The 25,759-nt window shown below is 38.8% G+C and overlaps 2 protein-coding genes across 2 annotated transcripts; one reads left to right on the forward strand and one right to left on the reverse strand.

Annotated features, from left to right (window-relative positions):
• Positions 1–15: 15 nt before the first annotated feature.
• Positions 16–12,478, forward strand: synm (synemin, intermediate filament protein). Its single transcript, XM_057348524.1, has 6 exons — positions 16–950; positions 2,057–2,181; positions 6,384–6,454; positions 6,548–7,058; positions 8,945–8,950; positions 10,856–12,478. The coding sequence occupies exons 1-6, from the start codon at positions 156–158 to the stop codon at positions 12,474–12,476; spliced, it is 3,129 nt and encodes a 1,042-aa protein (XP_057204507.1). The 5' UTR covers positions 16–155; the 3' UTR covers positions 12,477–12,478.
• A 2,037-nt stretch (positions 12,479–14,515) lies between these two features.
• Positions 14,516–25,152, reverse strand: ttc23 (tetratricopeptide repeat domain 23). Its single transcript, XM_057348522.1, has 11 exons — positions 24,936–25,152; positions 24,384–24,558; positions 24,160–24,283; positions 23,663–23,804; positions 23,352–23,477; positions 19,390–19,561; positions 18,141–18,246; positions 17,913–18,034; positions 17,577–17,726; positions 14,838–14,920; positions 14,516–14,644 (listed from the first exon to the last, which is right to left on the reverse strand). Exons 1-11 carry the CDS (start codon positions 25,007–25,009, stop codon positions 14,530–14,532), a joined length of 1,389 nt encoding a protein of 462 aa, XP_057204505.1. The 5' UTR covers positions 25,010–25,152; the 3' UTR covers positions 14,516–14,529.
• Positions 25,153–25,759: the final 607 nt, after the last annotated feature.

Raw genomic sequence — 25,759 nt, forward strand, 5'->3', positions numbered from 1 at the left:
TGCACTTGTTCGTCTCCTCCTCCGCCCCACTGAAATCCGCCCCAGCGCTGCAAACCGACGCACGCACAAACACAGATGACAACGAAAAATATTTCGAGCTATATCTAACATAACGCTTTTAAGCTTGACAAAAATAACAAAACAGCGAAGAAAAGATGTTCCGAACGAGGGAGCCGTTCGAGAGCGAGAAGCTTCAACTCCAAGAGCTCAACCAAAGACTCAGCCAGTACTTACTTCGCTCAAAACAGTTGGAGCAAGAAAACGCCTGCTTGACAAGCGAAATCAATTCAATCCGACAAAACCGGTCTGGAGAATGGGAAAACAAACACATGTCAGAGTTACGGGATATGAGAAGACTGATGGAGCGCCTGTCCTTCGAGAAATGCAGAGCGGAGATGGAGCGAGAGAAACTGCGCAATGAACTTCAGATGCTTCAGGCGATGCGCTCGGATGAGGCTGCGGTGAGCAAAAGCATCGATGCCGAAGTTAAAGGGTGCGAGAGGCAGCTCCATCACTCTCTTCAGACAAACGTTGGGCTGGAGGATCGGCTCATTCAGCTCGAAAACGAATACAAGTTTTTGGAAGGTACCCACAGGAAAGAAGTGAACCATCTACGGGACCAGGTGCGGTCCCGCGCCGTGCGCGTTGTCACGCAAACGTATCACGCTCCTCCGGTTACGATGGACGAGATGCAGCACTATGCTGCTAACTTTACCGAAAGCTGCCAGGAGACCTTGGACATGTATCGATTACAGGTGCAAGAAATCGAGGAGTCTATTAAAGCCGATCAGGCGATGCTGCAGGACATTCAGCGGGAGAAGAAGGAACACGCTGCACAGTTTAATAGGCTGCGCGAAGAGATCGAGAAGCAAACGCAAGTGCAGTTGCACCTCGAGGAGAAGCTCATGAACACGCAAGAACAATTCAGAGCTGAAGTCAATCAGTATCAGGTGGGTCGAGACGATTTGACAAATAAAAAGTGCTTTATTGACGAAATCGTAGGCTACCATCCTTCCTTCTCCAAATGCAGTGCCACACCCACTGAAATGAAGATAGGAATTTTATCACAAACCTCATAGTTTGTACAAACCCAAAGGGGAAGGGATTAGAAAACACACACACACACATTCATCCAAGCAGTCATCAACTTTATATATAACGTTATCCAATTCAGCACCTGTTCTTAAAATGGCCCCTTAAAATGAAGAGTGCATCAGCACTGCCAATATCCATGTTTACCATCACCAGCTCAATGTGCTTTAGAGAAATTGGGCATTAATGCTTCATACCATGATTGCTTTTCTCCGGGGAGCATGACAGATGAGCAGTTATTGAAGCAAGCATCACTAAAATGTTCTGGACTAAATTGAATAAGCTGCATGGAGAATGTCAGACTTAACGTATGACTGCAGTTACTCTAATCAAATTATTACATGCCAAATGTACTGTTCAGTCTCTAAACCAATAGCATGCCCTATCAAATGTGCTTACTAAACAAACGGATCTGGGTTCAATAGATCACTTTGATCAATTTATTTAGGCGAAAATATTTTACATCCCAGAAGCTAATGTAGATATATTTTAAGGGGTTGACACTTTAAGTGCCCACCAGAAGCGATGGGGTTTGTGACATCGTTCAGTATAATGGAAAACAGTGGAGAATTTTAGGAGATCCAGTGTTTGCAGATATTTAAAAGATGGTTATTTGTATGAAATTCGTTGCATCTGATCAGTCTACATTGTTATTGTTGACTAATAATATTGTTTTATTTAAAATGCCTGTGCCTTTAAATAAACAATAAGGTGTCAACAGGGAATGATGTTGCAAGAGCATTTAAACAGGTGCATCACAGAAACAGAAGCACCTTAAATAAACTTTGAATCAATAAGATGAAAGTGTACACCTTTGTGAAAGAGAGAAATATGAGGTAAAAATAGGTTTAAAGGTATATTCAACTATAATGAGTTGAAATTGCATTAACTAATTTGGAAAGATAAAAATGTATCCATTTAATTTAATCTTCAAAGATTAAACTGTTTTCTTCCTGTCATACAGGTTATTATTGAGGATCTGGAGTATGAGCGCAGACTGCTCTCCAACACTATATCAGAGAAGCTAAAGGACCATCAGGATCTCTTACAGGTCAAGATGGGTCTCGCTCTGGAAGTGGCTGCATACAGGTAGACATGTTATATACATTTAGTCATTTAGCAGACGCTATTATCCAAAGCGACGTACAAAGTAGGGTGAAACAATAGAAGCAATTTGTGCAACAAAAGAACAACAATGCGTAGGTGCAGTAAAAACTGGTCTCAGTCAGCCTGTCGTATACGAAGCTAAGATTTTTTTTTTATATATACAAAATACTGAAATAGTGCTTATCCCTAAACAGTGCTCTGAAAAAGTGCTCTGGTGTTCCTTTAACTCAAATGACACTAGCAATGTCAATTTGGAGGGTTCATCTCCCGCAGGGCACACTTACCCCAAATGTATACCTAGAATTAATTTTCACGCTAAACGCATCTGTCTAAATGAAATCTGTTCATTCGTCCCAGAGACCTTCTGATAGAACTTATATTTCACGTCTGCACCGTTTGACAGTTCCCTCATACTCATGTGCGAGAAATACTGCCTTTGGTATGATGCCAGTTCAAGCACAGGGAGAAATGACCTTTTGTTGGGTCTTAAAGTGAAGATCTTTTCTCCCACATCCTCTTATGGCATTAAATATTAATAGCAAAATTAGTTCTGCTTCATAGACTTTGGGCTATGTGATGTCACCAGTCTATAGAAGCAGTGTGGGATGTCTGCAAGTCCTTGAAAAGTATTACGATGTCTAACATTTACAGTACATTTCAGAGTCCAAAAAATCTTAAAGGGGTCAAATGACACGGCTAAAACGAATATTATCGTTTGTTTTAGATGTATACATATTTAAGGTTCAAAAACGCTTTATTTGCCACATACCGTGCATGTTTGTATCTCCTCTTTGCCCCGCCTCTCATCGTGCTAGGTGTGCCAGGGCTCTAGACTAACACTTGAGAGAGGTGGCACTGGTGCTACCAAGTTATTCAGTTGGTGGCACCAGCCCTTAATTTTATAGCACCAGAGTCGTGGGGTGAGATAAGAAAAAAGAATCACTAAAACCTCATTGAAATGTATTTAATACATTAATAAATCAATTAGAAATGAATACAAATCATTGTTTATGATTGGATTATTTTCATATGTAAACTCTCTTTCAACACTTTACCATATTTAAAGCACATCTTTCTTAAAGCTACTTTCTTCCTTTATTTGTTGTGAACAACTCCTATAAGAGAACACAATTCCTTTAATATCAGTGAGTGTTTTTGGGCCCGTCCTTTGTTNATTTGATGACCGTTATAAACAGATCTTTATTATGCTGCTGCCCCTTTAAGAGCTCGCGCAATATACTGGAACACGTGTTTTGTTTCCCAACTGTTAGGTCACGAAACTGAATACCTTTACAAGGTTTCTTGTTAATGTGGGAATTTTTTACGTTATTTTGTGTTTATATGTCCGTTTCAGAAGGCGTGAAAGAGAACTCTGTTTAGTATTTTGTGCTCTGACTCTCTGGGCTCGCTTATCTCAAACAACCCGCGAGACCTGAAGGCTTTTAGTGATTATTCTTCATGAAAGCTGCATTATTGATACACGTTTGATACTTCTATCAATAGAGACTTACAAATAAATAGTATTTAGCGTGATGTGTAGCGTTTTGTATGCTTTGCAGTATTGTTAGAGAGCTTTATACAATAGTTTAGTGCTTAAAGTTTAAACACATGTTTCCTGCATTTGTTTTTCGTTATCTTTGCTGTTTTGTACTTAGCCGGGTAAATTCTTGTATTCTGCATATTTATTTCAGTTGCAAGATTGAGCGCTTCACTCGTCTGCTCTTTCTGTCCTTCGCCTCTTACCCGCGATTACGTCTTTGGGGGCGGGGCACTGATAGATAAGTGAATGGTTGAAGGAGGGGAGACGAAAATGAGTGACTGAATGCGCCGCTTGCGCAATATAACATTTCTGCGCATTATATTTATAATACGCAAAAATTATATATTGATCAGTTGGGCAGTCGCACCGGTGCGACCATTAAGAAAAACTTGTCGCACTGGCAGGAAAAATAGTCGCAGTCTAGAGCCCTGTGTGCTATGATTGGCCAGTTAACCAGTGTGTAGTGATTGGTCGAATACTGCAAGCGTGTGACGGAAATGTAACGTCTCTTACCATATGTGACCCTGGACAACAAAACCAGTCTTATGGGTCAATTTTTCGAAATTGAGATTTTTACATAATCTGAAAGCTGAATAAATAAACTTTCTATAGATATATGAGTTGTTAGAATAGGACAATATCTGGCTGAGATACAACCGTTTAAAACTCTGGAGTCTGAGAGCGCAAAAAAATCAAAATATTGAGAAAATTGCATTTGAAGTTGTTAATGAGGGGCACTGTGGCAGACCATCCACTCACAAAAAATAAAGTTTTTAAATATTTAAGGTAGGAAATTTACAAAATATCTTCATGGAACATGATCTTTACTTAATATCCTAATGATTTTTGGCATAAAAGAAAAATCGATCATTTTGACCCACACAATGTATTTTTGTCTTTTACTAAAAATGTTCCCGTGCTACTTAAGACTGGTTTTGTGATCCAGGGTCACATATTTGGAACATCAGGTTCCAGAGCAATTGTACTGACAGGTACGCCCACCTTACTTGCGTATACATTTGGGGATCTTAGTCAAATCATAGCAGGAACTGACGTAGATCTGTGGGGGTGTGGTTACACGAGGCATTTCAGGCAGGTCTGGGTGATTCGCTTTTAGATAGAATGCATCTTTTGTTCCGACACTTTAATTTTTGCAATTTTCCGTGTTTAATACATGCATGGGCAACTTATAACACACCAAAGACATATAAAAACATATGACCCCTTTAAATATAATGTGGAGGGCAGGCTTTACAATTTGTTGGGAAAGATGGTAAAATATGTTTTTGCAGTATGTATATTCAAACTGCAAACGTCTAAACAGGTCTTGCTGGGATCATCATGAGAAAACACATTTTTCTTCAAAAAAAATCCCATTTATTATAAATAAACCTCAAAAACGTGTTCTAAAAAATCTTGGATTTCTGATGTCTGAAACACTGAGCAGTGCTGTTTTGTTATGAGAGGAAAAACAGCTTGCAAATCCGAAGGGTGGGAAATAGTTCTGATAAACTAAACTGTTCTCCATTCATAGTAATATTTGTGTGTTATCTGTAACTCAAGAGTATGTTTACAGACCACCCCTAACATGAGCCTTGCAGATATTGAAATGTATTTTTAGTTACTCCAGCAACAAAACAACTAACCCGCCCCTTGGCAAGTCCAATTATAGCCCCTCCACTCCTCCCTTGGTCAACCCTCTTGTTTTTATGACCCAGTCACTGTACATATGAAGAAGCAAGCTGATTTATCATGAATCCTAATCCATAGATAATTCATGAAATATTACTTGGCACTCAGAGATATTCAATAAATGTACATACAAAAATATGTTTTGTTTTCATACTATTCCTTGTGTTGTGTACAGCAAATTGTTTCTAGTTTGGCATTCTGTATATACATCAAAATGACTTTGGTGGCTATTCTGCTTTTAAAACAGATCAAATAGAGTGGCTCAGCATACAATGTATGCAGAAGATCCATCATTTCAGGTAGCAATCATGAAATATCTAAAAATATATTTTCAATGAAAATATATTCATGATTAATTTCTCTGGCCATATGCCATCCATTATTTATTATTATTAGACTCTTTTGTCTGCAGATGTTCGGTGTGCTTAGTGTGTTGTTTAGAATATTTGGAAGATCTTCTTTGACACGCTGATGTCGGAGTGTCTTTCCATCCGTCTGTTTAAAACTGCAGCACATTCTAAGCCGTAATGAAAACAGACGGGTACATTGTGACTGTTATTTTTAGTGCAGTCGTTCAGAGGAATCACAGGGGACTTGCACAGGAATACTGAACTATAGCTCCAGAAAGTCAGCTTATCTTTTGTTTTCCACCACATTTTCTTTATAATATCATTGCAAAGGTAGGTTCAAAGCATGTGACTCACTTAACTTACTACACACAATGATGGAAATAAGACGCTGTGCTTTGTGACCTTCACTGTGTTTCTGCTTAGGACAAGCTTGGTAGGGTTTTTGCTTGTGTGAGATTTTTCTTGGTGATGGCAGAGCATGAGGTTGGTCAGAACTCTCATAAGAGGTGACAACTAGCCCCTATGCTTACGCTGTTCTTTAGATTGACCTTTTGATGGGTATGGTTGTGACTTTCACATTTTGTAATTGGCATGTTTTTCAGGGCACTTTTGGAAGAAGAAGGAAGACACGCTCAGATGTGGTCCAGTCAGCATTCAAGAGAAAGAACAATAGGTACTAGCTATAATTTCAATAATAAAAACCAATTTAAACATTTCCAGTGATTATTTTTCGTCTTTTTAACATAACGGTATGTTATCTATCTAGATATTAAAATGCCACCCCATCCCTATACTCCAAGAGTCTCCACTATGCCAGCAAGTTTGCACAATACAAGAAAACAATTCACAGGATATGATGTTAAATACATGGAGCCCATTTCCAGCATGAGAACTTCAGCTGTTTCAAGCCAGTTTCATTCTCAAGTGCCCTCCAGGATAGTGCCCATCACTGTATCAAATCGTGCCCAGCAAAGTCCAGCTTCAAGAAGAGACATGATTGCTTTTACCAAAGCAGCGCAGGCAGCTGCAAAACCTAGTGTCTCTTCTCTTGCGACAAAGAGAGAAATAGATGTCGGAATTAAGAGAAAGGAGGTTTCACAGCTTTCTTCAAAAAGCCTAGCTGATCATTCACCTCCCAGAATTGGAAGTACGTCCAGCTCTCCTGCTTTACAAACCGCACAGCCGAAGCCAGGGAAAGGGGTATCAAGCAAGAGTGAAGCCACCATTGAAGAAAGCCACCAGAAAGAACCAAAGAGAATGGAGTCCAAACAAGATACATACCAAACAAAGACAACAACGAAGAAAGAAAATCAGTATGTGAAAGTAAAAGAGTCAATAGCTAAAGATGAGAAAGATTTGAAAGGCCAACAGAAAGATGTTAGAGAAACAGACAGAGCCAAAGCAACTATGAAAGAAGAAACACGTCACATCCAAATGAAAGAATCAAAAGGTAAAGATGAGAGAGAGTCTGAAAATGGAGAGCTTAAGGTATTTGTAGGTAAGGAAAAGGTATTAGATGTAGTTTCCATGGAAGATATAATTCAGCAGGTGATGAAACCTGCTGGTTTGGATCCTAAGGTTTGCTCATCCCCTGACGCCAGAATCACATACCATGTGGAGAAAACTGAGCAAGAGGATGGAACCACCAAAACTCAGATTGTCTTACAATCTAAAGTGGAGGAGGAGCTAGACCTGGAGGAAGATTCAGCCCTAGAGGAATTCCTCAGCAAGGAAGTCAAGAAAATCACCCTGGAGAACATTAAAGGAACCCCAACGGGAAACATGATCGAGAACCTGCTGAGTCTTGGCCTTGAAGGAGAGAGTTTGGAAAACAGGACTGTGAATGTGGAGATAATAGAAGAACCTGTCGAGTCTGAAAGTGGTGAGGGTGAAATTGAAATAGGGGAGAAAATGGAGATTAAATCTAAACCAAAGATCAAACCTTCTTCAATGTTCTTCCAAATCGAGGAGCTGGAAAGTGACACAAAGCCTCATGAGGAAAAACCTGAGACGAAAGTCGAGAACAGCTCTGTGAAGGTTCAAGAAGTAACCAGAGAGGAAACTTTACCGTATTTCTCCCACGGTCAAGAGTCGCAAGAATACTTTGTGTCCACACCTGAGGATAATATGTCTGAATCAGAGGAGGGGGGGAGGTTTATGTCTTATACTCATTATGGAGTCGTGGACGATCTGTCCGATGAGAGATATTATCAGGAAGAGGAGCTCAAAATGCCCACAGCTGAGGGTCACAGTTACAGGCAAGTTAAGTAGGCCTAATGCCATGCAGCAATGAATCGCAAAGGGGAGTATGGAGGAAACTGAAGGTTTGCAGTGACAGACTCTCAAGACTCAGACTTTATTCCACATGTAACCAAAATCGTGTATGTTCATGTAACAACTCCTTTATTATTTTGGATTGGCAACCACGTAAACACATCGTAATGCATAGCGTAAGCTACATTTTAAAACATCAAAATAGACCCGCCGTGAACTGTTAAATGAAAAACACGACGTAGCCTACAAAAATATGCCGCCAGTTGTGCCGTCTGGCCGTCAAGCGTTTAATCGCATGCTTGATACCAATAGTGTAGGGAAACCGTGAAGTTGTTTACTACGTCATTATGCGCATGCGCAGAACGGATCGTGCAGGCATCCCGGATCGTGTACCGACAGGGATCTTAGTCAAATCATAGCAGGAACTGACGTAGATCTGTGGGGGTGTGGTTACACGAGGCATTTCAGGCAGGTCTGGGTGATTCGCTTTTAGATAGAATGCATCTTTTGTTCCGACACTTTAATTTTTGCAATTTTCCGTGTTTAATACATGCATGGGCAACTTATAACACACCAAAGACATATAAAAACATATGACCCCTTTAAATATAATGTGGAGGGCAGGCTTTACAATTTGTTGGGAAAGATGGTAAAATATGTTTTTGCAGTATGTATATTCAAACTGCAAACGTCTAAACAGGTCTTGCTGGGATCATCATGAGAAAACACATTTTTCTTCAAAAAAAATCCCATTTATTATAAATAAACCTCAAAAACGTGTTCTAAAAAATCTTGGATTTCTGATGTCTGAAACACTGAGCAGTGCTGTTTTGTTATGAGAGGAAAAACAGCTTGCAAATCCGAAGGGTGGGAAATAGTTCTGATAAACTAAACTGTTCTCCATTCATAGTAATATTTGTGTGTTATCTGTAACTCAAGAGTATGTTTACAGACCACCCCTAACATGAGCCTTGCAGATATTGAAATGTATTTTTAGTTACTCCAGCAACAAAACAACTAACCCGCCCCTTGGCAAGTCCAATTATAGCCCCTCCACTCCTCCCTTGGTCAACCCTCATGTTTTTATGACCCAGTCACTGTACATATGAAGAAGCAAGCTGATTTATCATGAATCCTAATCCATAGATAATTCATGAAATATTACTTGGCACTCAGAGATATTCAATAAATGTACATACAAAAATATGTTTTGTTTTCATACTATTCCTTGTGTTGTGTACAGCAAATTGTTTCTAGTTTGGCATTCTGTATATACATCAAAATGACTTTGGTGGCTATTCTGCTTTTAAAACAGATCAAATAGAGTGGCTCAGCATACAATGTATGCAGAAGATCCATCATTACAGGTAGCAATCATGAAATATCTAAAAATATATTTTCAATGAAAATATATTCAAGATTAATTTCTCTGGCCATATGCCATCCATTATTTATTATTATTAGACTCTTTTGTCTGCAGATGTTCGGTGTGCTTAGTGTGTTGTTTAGAATATTTGGAAGATCTTCTTTGACACGCTGATGTCGGAGTGTCTTTCCATCCGTCTGTTTAAAACTGCAGCACATTCTAAGCCGTAATGAAAACAGACGGGTACATTGTGACTGTTATTTTTAGTGCAGTCGTTCAGAGGAATCACAGGGGACTTGCACAGGAATACTGAACTATAGCTCCAGAAAGTCAGCTTATCTTTTGTTTTCCACCACATTTTCTTTATAATATCATTGCAAAGGTAGGTTCAAAGCATGTGACTCACTTAACTTACTACACACAATGATGGAAATAAGACGCTGTGCTTTGTGACCTTCACTGTGTTTCTGCTTAGGACAAGCTTGGTAGGGTTTTTGCTTGTGTGAGATTTTTCTTGGTGATGGCAGAGCATGAGGGTGGTCAGAACTCTCACAAGAGGTGACAACTAGCCCCTATGCTTACGCTGTTCTTTAGATTGACCTTTTGATGGGTATGGTTGTGACTTTCACATTTTGTAATTGGCATGTTTTTCAGGGCACTTTTGGAAGAAGAAGGAAGACACGCTCAGATGTGGTCCAGTCAGCATTCAAGAGAAAGAACAATAGGTACTAGCTATAATTTCAATAATAAAAACCAATTTAAACATTTCCAGTGAATATTTTTCGTCTTTTTAACATAACGGTATGTTATCTATCTAGATATAAAAATGCCACCCCATCCCTATACTCCAAGAGTCTCCACTATGCCAGCAAGTTTGCACAATACAAGAAAACAATTCACAGGATATGATGTTAAATACATGGAGCCCATTTCCAGCATGAGAACTTCAGCTGTTTCAAGCCAGTTTCATTCTCAAGTGCCCTCCAGGATAGTGCCCATCACTGTATCAAATCGTGCCCAGCAAAGTCCAGCTTCAAGAAGAGACATGATTGCTTTTACCAAAGCAGCGCAGGCAGCTGCAAAACCTAGTGTCTCTTCTCTTGCGACAAAGAGAGAAATAGATGTCGGAATTAAGAGAAAGGAGGTTTCACAGCTTTCTTCAAAAAGCCCAGCTGATCATTCACCGCCCAGAATTGGAAGTACGTCCAGCTCTCCTGCTTTACAAACCGCACAGCCGAAGCCAGGGAAAGGGGTATCAAGCAAGAGTGAAGCCACCATTGAAGAAAGCCACCAGAAAGAACCAAAGAGAATGGAGTCCAAACAAGATACATACCAAACAAAGACAACAACGAAGAAAGAAAATCAGAATGTGAAAGTAAAAGAGTCAATAGCTAAAGATGAGAAAGATTTGAAAGGCCAACAGAAAGATGTTAGAGAAACAGACAGAGCCAAAGCAACTATGAAAGAAGAAACACGTCACATCCAAATGAAAGAATCAAAAGGTAAAGATGAGAGAGAGTCTGAAAATGGAGAGCATAAGGTATTTGTAGGTAAGGAAAAGGTATTAGATGTAGTTTCCATGGAAGATATAATTCAGCAGGTGATGAAACCTGCTGGTTTGGATCCTAAGGTTTGCTCATCCCCTGACGCCAGAATCACATACCATGTGGAGAAAACTGAGCAAGAGGATGGAACCACCAAAACTCAGATTGTCTTACAATCTAAAGTGGAGGAGGAGCTAGACCTGGAGGAAGATTCAGCCCTAGAGGAATTCCTCAGCAAGGAAGTCAAGAAAATCACCCTGGAGAACATTAAAGGAACCCCAACGGGAAACATGATCGAGAACCTGCTGAGTCTTGGCCTTGAAGGAGAGAGTTTGGAAAACAGGACTGTGAATGTGGAGATAATAGAAGAACCTGTCGAGTCTGAAAGTGGTGAGGGTGAAATTGAAATAGGGGAGAAAATGGAGATTAAATCTAAACCAAAGATCAAACCTTCTTCAATGTTCTTCCAAATCGAGGAGCTGGAAAGTGACACAAAGCCTCATGAGGAAAAACCTGAGACGAAAGTCGAGAACAGCTCTGTGAAGGTTCAAGAAGTAACCAGAGAGGAAACTTTACCGTATTTCTCCCACGGTCAAGAGTCGCAAGAATACTTTGTGTCCACACCTGAGGATAATATGTCTGAATCAGAGGAGGGGGGGAGGTTTATGTCTTATACTCATTATGGAGTCGTGGACGATCTGTCCGATGAGAGATATTATCAGGAAGAGGAGCTCAAAATGCCCACAGCTGAGGGTCACAGTTACAGAGATTCACCTGAGTATGACGACCACTCATTTAGCATCCCCGAATGCATCGAGGAGGAGGTGCATGTCTCTCCAACACTGCAACAATCCATTGTAGAGATCCTAAGAGAGGAATCATTAAGTCCAGAACAACAGCTTCGAGGAGCTTTAGAACAAATCCAAGAGACTGTTTCTGGAGCCTTAAAGGAAGAACTTGCGTTTTTCACAAAAGGCAGAGAGACGCCTGAAAACGTCTCCGTGGACATTACGGACAACGGAACCATGACCATTGTGGCAGAGCTTAACGTATCTCAGACGCTGGAGGAGTCCGGGCTGCTCGAGGAACAAGAAGACGATCCATCTGAAGAGCAGATAATGGCAGCACTGAGCTCCGCCCACCCAAATCTCCAGCAGGCCCTGAGCGCTGGAGCCGGAAAGGGATACACTATGAAAGTGTCCCGAGAGGAGATTCAAACGGAGGGAATGCCGTGGATGACAAGCGAAGAAGAGATCAGATCCTGGAGTCCAACTGATGAGGTCAGCAAGACAGAGAAACACATCAAGCTGGGTCCTACTGAGAGATCCTTCACTTTTCAGATGGATGTGAACAACGGCTCATCAGCATCGGCAAGCGGAGGAGTCGGTGAAGCTCAAGAGCAAAGAGGAAATACAGAGTTTCTGCAGACCCAGATGATTGACCCCCATTTGAAGGTCTGCCACGAGAAAAGAATCGCAACTGTTTATCTCGAAAGCCCCAAAGATGAGTAAGCTGATGGGAGTAACATTAGTAAATATGTTACAAATTAAAATATCAATGCCAATTATAAAGAAGAAACAAAATGTGGACAAAAGTAATACGATGTGGTTGACCCGAATCAAAAATCCACAATTCACTTATTTTCTGTTATATACAGTATAGTATTACAAAGGGCAAGTACTTTGGTATAACCTTGAATATATATATATTTTAGTATCTACCTGGAATGTTTTAGCTTCAATTATATGCAGCAGGCTTGCTTGAAGTAAAGAAGGTTAGATACAGATACACATTTTTCAATGAATGTCATTTCGTCATCTTACAAAAATATGAAAGTAAGAAGTATCTGTGACACTGACAAAACAAGCATTGTATGTTTCAAAGAACAGTACAAAACCACTTTGTGGCAAAGATCTTGTTAACTCAAAATGAAAATTCTGCCATCATTTGCTCACCCTCTTGTCATTTCAAACCTGTATGACACAAAAGATCATTTAAAGAAGGTTGGTAACTGGCGCTCATTCACTTGCATTGGTTTTGTGAATTGGGTGCCGGCGATGTTCGGTTGCCAACTTTCTTCAAATATCTTCTTTCGTGTTCGGTTTGAAATGACAAGAGGGTGAGTAAATATTGACAGAATTTTCTTTTTTTGGGGGGTGAACTATCCCTTTAGATATTTTAGTAGCAAATATTTTTGGTAACACACATAAAATGTGATCTACGTTTAGCCCCAGTCTCAGTGGCCAGCTCTTCTCAGGGTGGGAAATTCCATACTGTCCTTCCCATCTCCCAGAGATCTCTTAATCCTTAAATGACATTAGACCAGCAATGACTAATCTAACAGTTCTGCTCTTGCAGGACGACACATTTCTCATCGCTCTGGTTACATACAGAGAGAGCAAAAGGGAGGAAGAGAACAGGAGAGTAACTGTAGAATCCTCACATTAGAAATAAGTGCGAGGCAGCTTACACAGAAGTGTGGAAGTGCTTCAGGAATAGCTAGTGGAGTGCTGTTAAGTCCGTGTCACAGCCTATTACTCAGAATGAGGATTCACCTCCATTAAAGGAGCGTGTCTAATGAGTGGCTATTTTTAGAATTCGCACTTCCTCTTAAAACCTTTTATACACACCTCACAGTAAAGCAGTGTAGCGGCTTTAGACTAAAGCTGTAAAAACCATTTAATCTATTTTTGTAATACCTTCCTACATTCTGTTTTATCTTTTGATAGATATCAAAGATATTTACATTCATGTTCATGTGATGGTAATAATGGTTGGGCATACTGTAAATGTATGTGTGGTGAGTATATGGTGTATTAGAATGAGAAGGTATGTGCTTGTTACTCTCATTTAATCTCATTCAGCATTTATTTTCAAGTATCATTTTTGCATCTTCATAAAGCTTTATTCAAATCTGTAGGATCCATAAAATACAGAATATGTTAACAAATACATGGTATCAAATATGGATATTATGAACAGATGAGAAATATGCTTCCTTATCCATACATTTTTTAGCTTTGAGTGAGATGTCTTTCAGCACCAAATATCTTCAAATATATGCGTCGGGTTGTACGACTGAACACTGTTCATGTGCATGTATGCTGTCATAACAGATTTACAGTATGCTGTTCAACATGCACAGCCATAGCAATGACTGTTTTGGTTTGACAGACCACAATCACAAAAGGGATGTTTTGTGTGCTGTTTTACTGTCAAGAAAAGGTCTACTCACTGTCTAAAGATTTACAACCAAACACAATAAACAAACTCTTACAGACAGTGTTAGAGAGTCCCGCTCAATTCTGTTAAAATATACACAAAGAACAACAGATCTTCTATCACAACACTGAAAGTGTATGAGCTCACTGTTGGACTGTTCTCAGTTGTTCTTCAGAAGTACACTCTGAGGCCTGGCAACCGAGATTAAAGACATAGTGAAGCTTGTCTGCCGTTCTAGAAATATTGCCTTGTTTTATCTTTACCCTTGGTGAAATAGGACGAGGTCAAACATTCCTGACAGTCCAAGCCACATTCATGAGATAGGCCTGGCGCTCAGTGCTCTTACAAGTTAGAGATACTAGATTTCAGTTCAGTTGGAGGTGAGACCACCGCACAGAACGGAGGCCTTGTTTCAAGTTGACTTTCTCTCTTATGGCTACCATGAACCTCTGGGGACCTAAAAGAAAAAAAAAACACAATCACACCATAGGGCATCTATTAATATTAGTATTCCATAACCAATATTCACATTCACTAATAGCCTATGCTACTTCATATTTAAGTGAAATGTTAATGTATTGCTCTGAATACACAGTATTACAGCAGCACTTTCAGTGAAGTTTGTACTCCTCATTTGGCAAAAGACTCACTGAAACAGCATGTCCACAGTTCTTTGTGTGGCTTTGGTTTTCTTGTGCTGAGGACCGTACAGCATGATCTGAATATCCAAACACTGAAAGAGATTGAGAACGATAATGTTGTTAGAAGAAAATGGTTGTGAATTCTGGCCCAAAAGGGATTTTAAACAGTTGCGGTGTCATAAACAATGTGACCAACAACAATGTTAAATCAAAGGTTATGAATTATGTTATAATAATAATAAAATCCTATTTAGCGTTGATTCAACATTAAATCAATTATCTTCGCTATTTGGGACTTGTGTGATAATGCTTAGATAGTTAGGCACTGTGTTCATCTTTAATGTTCACTGAATTGAAAATGATTATTAATATCAATTTGATATTTAATGGCTAGAGAGCACAAAAAAGGGAGCTTTAACTATTTCCTATGTATATAATTTTTCCCCGATGAAATATTCACATTCAATTCAATTCAATTTTATTTATATAGCGCTTTTCACAATGTGCATCGTTCCAAAGCAGCTTTACAGGAGCAAATAAGAAAAACACAGAAAGGTAAAACACAGCACAGTGCATGGTGTTTATAGACCAAGCAAGATCATTATAATAAATAATATCTAATAAATAAATGAATAAATAAATAAATAAATGAATTTAAAGCCCATATATTTCACCAAAAGCTTTTACTAAAGGTTATGCAACTGTTAATTCATGGCGTTGTGGACAGCTTGACTCTGATTTCCCAGACATAGTAGAGAGGCGGAGTGCATTTGGCACACAGATACTGTATTACAGCACAGCCTCAAATAAACTCCCTCATTCACTCGAGAACATTCTCAAAACAGCAACGGTGGAAAAACACACTCAGAATTACAACATGACAGCAGCGCTTTCATAAAAACACAGGAAAATAACAGCTCAAAGTTTCCTTGATGTTTGAAAAGTCTCAGTTGATGTTTTCAGCACTTTCCATTATCGGCACTGTAAGTGATGTCATAGAGGCCCGGTGAAGAACAACAATCACGCCGCCTCTCAAAAATGTGTGTGGGTGCATGTCTATTATGAAGAAAGATTTTCTTCATTGCTGCATTGAAACAATTGCTTCCTTTAAAACATAAGTAAGGAAAATAAATGCCTCTCTCTGTTTTAAATGCAAACCACTGGCTTTGAGCCAAAGTGGGGTCTAAACTGGGGATGTGTTGCTCTGCACTGCAGCTGCTGTCGTGATTTCAGCAGAAAGAACATGATATGAGCTCATCCTATCTGTCAGAGGTAACAGAGAAAGGTTATAAGCCTGAGGAAATGCAGAGCCCGGGACCACTGATTCACACAGACCCTTCACACAACAAAGAAACGTAGCAACAGTGTTTACTTGCAGACAAGTGGGTACGGGTTTCAATAGATTAAAAAAGTCACACTATCTCAGAGGGCATTTTAGTTACCTTTGTGGGAATAAAAACGCTATGAGCAAATTTAGGAAATACTCCAAATTTGACAATTCACCTGGAATAAAAGGGATCAGGATTTATAATCTTTATGCATCAGGTCAAATTCAGATTAGTGTTCGGCGTTTTGTTTACTAATTATTTGCTACAGCAATGACTCTGATGTAGATAAATCGAATTGCGAACTAGTGTGTAGCATGACTCCTGAAGGACACGCTTTATTAAGGGAGGATTGGCCTGTGCAAGAATATTATTATCCAGTCTAAATATAATCGGGATTTAAAGTTTGTCGTTTCTATGCTGTTAGCAGCTCTAACAACATTGGTTGAGCCAATGTAGTGACTCCAGTCAGACCTTTCTAACAAACAGATTGATTGGGAGTGCAGAAATGGCACACTTTTAATAGTACTCAAATATGAATTTCAACACTATCATAGGGTCCATGTCTATTCAGTTAAAGGATCAGTTCACCCAAAAATAAAAATTCTGTCATCATTTACTCACCCTCGAGTTGTTCCAAATCTGTATAAATTTGTTTGTTCTGATGAACACAAAGAAAGATATTTGGAAGAATGCTTGTAACCAAACAATTCTTAGCTGTCACGGACTACCATAGTAGAAAAAAAATATTTATACATTTGTTTGTTCTGTTGAACACAAAAGAAAACATTTTGAAGAATTTAGTAAAGCAAATCGTTCTGGAGCACTTTTTATTAACGTTGAAATTTTTTTCTACTATGGTTGTCAATATTGGCCAAAACTGTTTGGTCACAAGCATTTTTTCAAATGAGAACAAAGAAATGTATACAGATTTGGAACAATTTGAGGGTGAGTAAATGATGACAGATTTTTTTATTTTGGGTGAACTGTTCCTGTCGGTTTGTTCAGAGACTTCTATTTTTCTTTTAAGTCTAGTGGATTTGTTCTTTAAATTAGATTCAGTGCCCTATTATCTGATGAACTCGGCAAAGCTCCAATGCCCATCAAAATGTCTGCCAGCATGCAGAAGGACTAAGAACACAATGTTATTCCTTGAGACATTTCATATGAGGAAAGGCATTCACTCCGAAGGGAATATCTCGGATTCTCCCCTCCAAGATGAGAGCATAGCTCAGTGGACATTATGTCCTAAGAGACATTGGTCTAAATAGCTGTTCCAATATCTTTTGGTGCAACGTTGTGTGAAGTCACAATGAAAACGACCAGTTCTGTGTCTTCAGTGTGATTGTATATAAAGTAAGAAAGCTGTACACTAAAAAACAAGTGACTCCTCAACATAGCATGTGTGTTATTTCTGATTCACCTTTCTGAGGGTCCTGTGGGCGTGTCTCATCTGGCCCCGTGTCATCTCCACTCCACCAATCAACTGCAGTGCTTCTGTCATCTCTGCGCTCAGTTCACCAAAGGTGCTCTTTTTTAGAGCTAAAGACTCTCTTTGGATCTGAGCACTTTTCTGACAAACCGAAACACACATATCTTATACAAAAATGTTCTCAACATAACAAATATCCCCCTAGTTGTTATCTGACAAATTAAATATGGCTGTTTTTCACTATGTGCCACTCAATATAATAAGCATTAGTTTAATATCAAAATATAAATCTGTGTACACCATATCCAGGTTTTTTTTAAAACCGACCTCCTGCTCTCCGGTGAGTAAGAGGAAGTGACTGTAGTCATCTTGGACCGTTAAGGTGAGCGCGTCCCGTGGGCCTAGTGCACTCTTGTAAACGCTTATGCTTTCCTCAAAATACTGTGCTGCTGAATTTTTTCAATCACACATAGAAGAACATAGTCACAATCTTTCACAGTTTCCTCTCACATTATTTTCACACAGAGACACAATACATCTAGTAAATGCCGTCACCGTTATGTTGAGGCTCTGAAGTGGAGGAGTAAGCCAGTGCCAAACTGTGAGCGATGTGGGCCTCCTCTAGACCTCCAGGACTCTGACTAAGAGCAATGGAATGAGCCTTCAGATGAAGGAGATAGAGAACAGGCAAAAACAAAGAGACACTATAGATTTATCACATATCAGACAGAACTAATACACCCTACAACATACTCCCACTTTACGGTATGACACACACTGCACTTTAACTCTAACACAGTTCAAACTGGACTACACACTGCACTAATACAACAATCTATCCGCTACCACTGGATATCATCCAATGCACATCCATGACATTTGCTTATCCAGTTTATGTATAATCTGCTGCACCTTCACATATTATCGTGTGTATATATGTGTACATAATGTAGAATGTGTACATACGGTGTATAATGTGTATTGATAACTGTAAGTATGTCTAATAGTACACTGTGTGTACTGAGTATATGTATGTGTATATTACACATTGTCATCTGTATAAGTCTGTAAGTATGTAAATGGTACTGTCTATATGTAAATTGTATCTGCACTTTCTGGAGCACGCTCTCAAGAATTTCACTCACCAAGGCACTTGTGCTGTGTGACAATAAAAGTGACTTGATTTGATCAAACGCCACACGATTAAAAGAGAGTAAAGAATGAAGAGGTTCTGGTTTGCTTCGAAGGGATTTAAAGGGATGAAGGTGAGTATATAATGAAAGAATTTTCATTCTTGGGTATCCCTTTAGTGGTCCAATTCTGTTCCTTAACTTTAATGTGAGACGGTTTCATCGGACACACGCGCCTAACCTGAAGTTAACTTGCGGTCTGTGTTTGTTGATCGGTCAGGCTAGTGGCTAATAGTATCACTTTATATTTTATGTTTTTTTATTAGTACTTTGTATTCATATTTTATTTTAATAATTGTATTAAATAAACAATTGGTTGAATTTTATTGTATATTAACTTTATTATATAAACATTTACTGTAAGCTTAGACAAGAAGGTTCTCCTACCGGTAACCCAAAATACTGGCTAGACATATCTTTAACTTGCTGTAATTTACTTGCTATTACTTTTGCTTGTTTTCATAAATATTACAGGGACTTTATTCTTTGCGGATGTGTACCGGAAGTTAAGTTTGGGCCACAAAAGCGTACATGCGCAGTAACAATCGTTTATGGCCATCTATATAGTATAATTCTCATATGGGTGAGTCAGGAAAAATCTCTGCAATGTTTACCTGTAGAAGATGCTCGATGGCTCTGTCCAGGTGTCCCTGTGTCTGTTCAATGGCTGCCATGATCCTGTATATAAGGCAGTTACGACTAAGTTGACCTCCATCTCGCAGCAACTCCAAGGCTTTTTCACATTGACTCAGGGCCTCCTCAGCTCTGCCCTGGAGCTGGTACACTCTATAACACAAAACAAGCACACACACATATGACAAAGATGTCATTTATCTTGTAATAAATCCACATCGTCATATGCAGCACACTGTTGACCTCCTTATACATGTCATCACTGTAAAAATGTTCCAGAAATGCCAAACATGGGTGAAAATGCCAGAATACAATGAAAGGAAGATGCTTAAGCAGTTAGGACATGTATCATGTCCACTGGTAAAAAAAACAACAGAAAGTACTGCTGTATTCTTCTGACAGGATTTTCCCAGCACCTTCAGGTGAATAAGCATTTGTCTCTTTTATTAAGATCTGGAGTTCAGCAAATCCAAATATTCCCTGCAGTACTGAACTCATTGCAGCAGAGCTCATGTCTTTATTAGGTCTGATTCTCCTCTCTCAATATCAGCCTGGAGGCATTCAGTCTCCCTCCTGAACAATGCATAGAGGACTGACTCACAGCTTTCAATGTTCGCAGATACAGAACAGACTATTCTACTCTATTCTATACATGCCATTCTGTTCATATTGCCAAAACAAATCCTGTTTTCAAATAACTGTAGTTATGCAATTTAAAATTATATTTTCAATTAAACCGACTCTTGGGCACCACATCTTCAATGTGGACATATTTCATGTGGAGACCAGAAGCAGACATGATCAAGAAGAGATTTCATGTCGCACAAATCTAACTTGCTAAAAGCAAAAGTCCTTCTGGATCCGTCCAGTCTAATGGATCACTAACTCAATTCCCTCTCTCTAGGAGAGTAACCTGCTCATCCAACATGTCTGCCCCATCAATACAAGGATACTGAATTAACCTTTGCAGCATTTCAGAAGATGGAAATGCCATGGTGCAGCTAGGCTAGCCTTCCTTAAAGTGATAGTATGTCCAAAACTGAAAATTCTGTCATCATGTACTCACCCTCCACTTTTTGTCTTCCGCAGAACACAGTAGAAGATATTTTGAAGAATGTTGGAAACCGAACAACGGCGGTACCCATTTACTTGCATTGGTTCTGTGTCCATACAATAAAAGGAAATGGGTACCGCCGTTGTTTGGTTACCAACATTCTATAAAATATCTCTTTTGTGTTCTGCAGAAGAAAGTCATACAGGTTTAATTTGAGATGTCAGGAACCATTATATGGGAAATATCAGTTCGATGTAATCTGACATCAAAATCCACATAAAGATAAAGGTATAAATCTGCAAGTTTGTATTAAACAAAGTTGTAGATTTAGAGGTAAACATGCAGTTACGAAGTGAAAAGTTTGGTTATAAAATTTAAATGTGCATATATGAAGAATTTGAGAAGTACACCAGCAAAGATGATCTCAAATCTACACACATGGACTATTTTCACAAGTCACAACATATTCATTTTTAATCATTTAATTATGCTTAATTTGTCATACCGACCATAATTAATCTAATGCTAGCATAATGAATGTTTCTTATCTTTACTATGGTGTATATTTTGTGATTTCAATATATATTGTATGTTGTCCAACCACACCAGATAACAAAAGAACAGAAAACTTTTACAGAAAAATGATAACATCTGTGCTATCTGATTTACTTTAACTCATGGGGGAAAAGTTTGCAAAATGGCAAATATGGTTTTAAACCTGTCTCTCAGGTCTTCTCACAGGAGCCAGTGTGTAAGCTAGATCACCCTGGCAACTTTTCAAGCCTGCATCAGAAATTCCAGACTCTGAGCCTCCATTTAGGGCCAACTCCACTGCCTCGCTGCCTGGGAACACAAACCTAAACACATCACGTTATGCCACACAGTGCCAACGCAATACCAGCCATCCTCTCAGGGATCCTCTGTGGGAGGAGAGATATAATCTGCACGGAGAAATCTGATTTAATGTCCGTTGTGCAGGGGCGTAATGCAATTAGAGATTTTTACATGAACTGCCAAGTAGTCCCCCAAGCCTTCTGCTTAGTAATTGTTAACAGACAAATACTGAAGCAGACCGGGTATGAAAGATTCTGCTTTGGTAAAAAGAAGTGTACTGTACAAGGGAGCCAAACAAAACAAAGTGGATTTCAGGAGACACTGCTTTTAAAAATGAAATAAACCTTTTGCAGATGGATTACGTCATGCTTGCATAAGAGTGCGTTGCCTTTGCCAAGTTTAGTTTGACTTAATTCACATAAACTAATGTTATTTTGTAAGAGAGTGGTATCAAAGGTAAAAGCAGCTTCAAACAAAACTGCTAAAATATCTACGGACAGGTACAGGTAGTCCTGTCCTCAAACCCACATCATTGGTTAAGCCAAAATTTCACATGTGAAACTGCTCAAAGCAAAAACAGCATCACAGCACATGCACTCTTTTACCTACAGTTGTCTCTACATATTAAGTTGACATTAGAATTTCTAAATAAATGTAAGTATTTTGGCTTGTGGGGAAAGACTCCACTTGCATGAAATAACTTGGGCTTGTTTCATTGTTTCTGGAGGTATGCGTTGACTGTGGAGGTATGTTTTGACTGCACAGGCTCGCTCATTTCAAACATTTCAACACAAGCTATTCGGTCAACCTCCAACAAAGAAAGCTGTTACTACAACTTCTATATCCCACATTCTTGCGGTACAACAAAACACCAAACTCCTAATCTCTGATCTATGAAGTGCACCTGATGTGTGCACTTCATCCTCACTGGCACAGATGGCACATGGCCTTTACTGACACAACAGTAATAAAACCTGAGATGGTCCTGCTGTTGCTATCCACTCACAACAAAAACAAAGCAAACCACAGCCATTCACTATCACAGTCAAACCTGTGGTGAGAGCAGCCATAATAAACACACAGATCAATACAAGCTATTGAACAAGTTCACCAAGTGTTTCTGTGAGACAACAATTCCCTCTGAGAAACAACAGATCTTTAGATAATGCTGTCTCTAAAATACAAACCTAAATGATTCTGCATGGCAACCCTTCGATTCACTTATTCTTAATTTATTGGTTCAAGTGACCTTAGATTTGGCTTTGCGGGTTCTGGTGCAGAACAAATCTCATGAAAATGTATAGAGATGCTGATGCTTGCTACTCTGAATGTGACCGACCACTGTCTGTGAAAAACAGCAATACATACTTGTGAACATGTTTATTTTTGCTATCTAGATAGGATATACCACATACCACAAACTGTTGTAAATGACACTTATAATTACTATAAACTAAATATAATCCAGACCTTAAAATAAACTGATTTTACTGAAATAAACTGAAAAAGAAATGCATTTATAGAATTTAAAAAGTCAAATATTAATCAAAAAATTTATATTTTGTATCGAGAAGTTTTGTGGATCAGGATCACCACCTTGTGGGAAAAGAGATCCCATACACTTCTGATATTATCTTGATTTTCACATGTTGGGACAGGAGGTCATGTAATCGTTCTGTTGGTTCGCCAAATTCCTTTCGGAGCACAAAATCTAACTAAACATAGTGTAAACACATACTGATGCATATATGAAAGCGTTCATTGTGTTCACTGTGTTAACTTGGAGTGATGCCAGGAAAAACATGGATTCAAACTTGAACCTGATATTTGAAACTGCAGAAGTCAAAATAAATAAATAGACCACAGCATGTGATTGACTGTAGAGGTTTGTTTAAATATCAAAGTGAACTCGGCTGACGTGACTACATCAGGATGTTTTTGGTTGTTTAGATAAACCTTGATTCTTCAATGCAAGTTGTTAAACCACAAATGCATGGCAAATTTGTTGTGTTTTTGTCTCGTGTAAGTAAACACAGGTTTAAAAAGATCTTGTACCTTGCTAAATTAGTAGATATCTCATACTCAGTGTCCAATCTGTCAGTGTCCAAAATTGCCTCTTGTGCGACAATGTCTCCCATTATTGTTTTTGCCTCCTGAAAGCTGGACTCGGCCTTTGCAAGAGTTCACATTGTTAAGAACTCACAAATTTAAACATTTTTACAATTCTTTGCTACAAACATTTGTTTTTTACATGATGAATGACACAAATCTTCTCTTAAGACACTAGTCATAAGACACTATGAAGTGTAATAGCATCACACACACACGCAAATATACATCTATCAACAAATATTACAGAAGGATATTTTCCCAGAAATAGAGTTGCACTTCCTAGAGTTTGATGTGCACTAAGGCAGCATTTGAGGTAGCTCACTCTCTCCCCCTGCTGGCTGGAACTGAGTACTTCAAGTGCTTGGGATGCATGTTCTTCTGCCTGATGTGGCCAACCTTGAAAAAATGGGAGGTTATGGACTTTTAAGGACATTTTTTAAATGACTGTCTAAAAAAATAAGTGTTTCTATTTTCCATTAAGAGTATATTATTGGAAAACATCAATAACTTGCTTGGTTCCTGTTCTCATCCCATAACTTGTTTGGTTCCTATGCTGATCTGGCTATTACTTCTGAACAGCTTCGAAAATATATTTTCAGGTATAAAGTACATTGTACTTGTACTTGAGTTCTAATCTTAAAGAAAAAAATGCTACCAAGACCACAATATAACGAAGAATCAATATCATTTGTAACATATCAAATAATACCTATTCTACCCATTTAACACATTAAATTGTGAATACATTTACCTTTGTACTGCAAGTAGGCTTTAGCCAGCCTAGACTGTGCTTGGACCACTGCAAAATGCTCATTTCCATAAACCAGTCTGCTCAGTGCCAGGCATCGCACAAGCTCTTGAATACAGCCATCATACTGTTAATGTCATACAAGCACATAGTTACACCATTTAACTAGTCAAATTAAACTGGACAGAACAGAATGAGTGTATATGAGAATGATTTTATCAACGCACCTCTTCTCTATCAGCTAAAGACTGCACCTGTCTCTCACAAACTGAAAGTTTTTCTGCAGGTGTCATCATGCTGTAGCTCTTCACATCATCTTCTTTCTGTGAGATTGTTGTTGAATCAACTGCCTGCAAGGATTCTACTGAACTTGCACTGCTGTTCATGTTTAACCTGGTCAATCTGTAAAGAATTGTAAAATACTAGTGAGCTGCCTACGTGGACAGCAGCTTTTGACAGGTAAGAAGTTTTTTTTCCAGAGTTTGGGAAACGTTCTTACGGCATAGCCACGTAGGGGAGCCAGAGGCTACAGTAGTGTCCAACCAATCTTATATTTGCCAAATCACAGTTACAGTCTACGTTTATTATATATCTAATTATAGAGTACAACGTTGTTTATTTGTCGATTTGGTATAAGTGTACTTATATAAATAATAATCGCGCTGCTAAAGAAAACTAACTTTTCAATTGAACTTTGTAGGCTCGGTCTCTCCTGTAAGAACTACAGTATTTTATGATCAACAACAAAAAACCGTGAGATTGCAGGCAGAGATACATACGATTCGTCATCCAGTCCAGATTCACAGCTCTGCTGTGATGCGCAAAATAATCCGCTCTGTTGTGCTAGACTCATGTTAGTGACGAAAACCAACTAAACTTATCAGGCAAAGACCTTTAGGTAGGAAACGATTATTAGCTTTCTACTACTATTAGTTTTTAATGACATTATGGGCTTTGCGGACTGAAACGTAGAGCTACGCAACCAAGTAACTGATATGCCTAAAATCCAAACAAACGCTGTGATTGGTTATTTCGAGCACATGGGGGGTCATGTGACTGTTAAGTCTGTCCTATAATGAAGGGAATGTTGTTGCCAAACCTCTACATTTCAGCATTTTCATTTCAGATCGCCAGAGATAGTATTAAAACCTTCGTGCCAGTTGTGGTACTTCACAAAAATCGTCCTTTATTAAATTATTATACAATGAACACATCTATAATTTAGAAATGTTAGTGTTTCTCATCTCAAAGACACTCGAAAGGAACAAACATACAAACAAGACAATTAACGTTACGTCAATTTTGTCTGTATGTTTCCCACTTTTTCACCTTTTCTGACCACCGCAGAAACCTAACCTGGCCACTATCAGTAATAAAGACTGAAGATCATCTAAAGGTTGATTTGACTAAAAACATATAAGTTACCAACAATTTAAAAGTTGATCTATTTAGATCACATTAGAATTACAACTTATGTGTATCTGACAGTGAATTAGCCTGCTATCCAGCTAGCAAAGGTATGTCTGTAATACGTCTGCTAAAGATCTGGAGATCTGGAAAACATTGCTGTGTAAAAAGATCTGCTAAACAACTGTTTATTGCA

The sequence above is a fragment of the Triplophysa rosa genome, linkage group LG12 (genome assembly GCF_024868665.1).
Source record: "Triplophysa rosa linkage group LG12, Trosa_1v2, whole genome shotgun sequence".
NCBI lineage: Eukaryota > Metazoa > Chordata > Actinopteri > Cypriniformes > Nemacheilidae > Triplophysa > Triplophysa rosa.

Excerpts from the sequence above, each read along its gene's own strand:
- synm (XM_057348524.1), top strand. The coding sequence starts at position 156 with ATGTTCCGAACGAGGGAGCCGTTCGAGAGCGAGAAGCTTCAACTCCAA. Across the intron at positions 2,182-6,383 it reads CTGGAAGTGGCTGCATACAG|GGCACTTTTGGAAGAAGAAG; the intron begins GTAGACATGTTA and ends CATGTTTTTCAG. Across the intron at positions 6,455-6,547 it reads TTCAAGAGAAAGAACAATAG|ATATTAAAATGCCACCCCAT; the intron begins GTACTAGCTATA and ends TTATCTATCTAG.
- ttc23 (XM_057348522.1), bottom strand. The coding sequence starts at position 25,009 with ATGAGTCTAGCACAACAGAGCGGATTATTTTGCGCATCACAGCAGAGC. Across the intron at positions 24,284-24,383 it reads CTTTAGCTGATAGAGAAGAG|TATGATGGCTGTATTCAAGA; the intron begins GTGCGTTGATAA and ends TGACATTAACAG. Across the intron at positions 19,562-23,351 it reads ATATCTACTAATTTAGCAAG|AGTGTACCAGCTCCAGGGCA; the intron begins GTACAAGATCTT and ends TTTGTGTTATAG.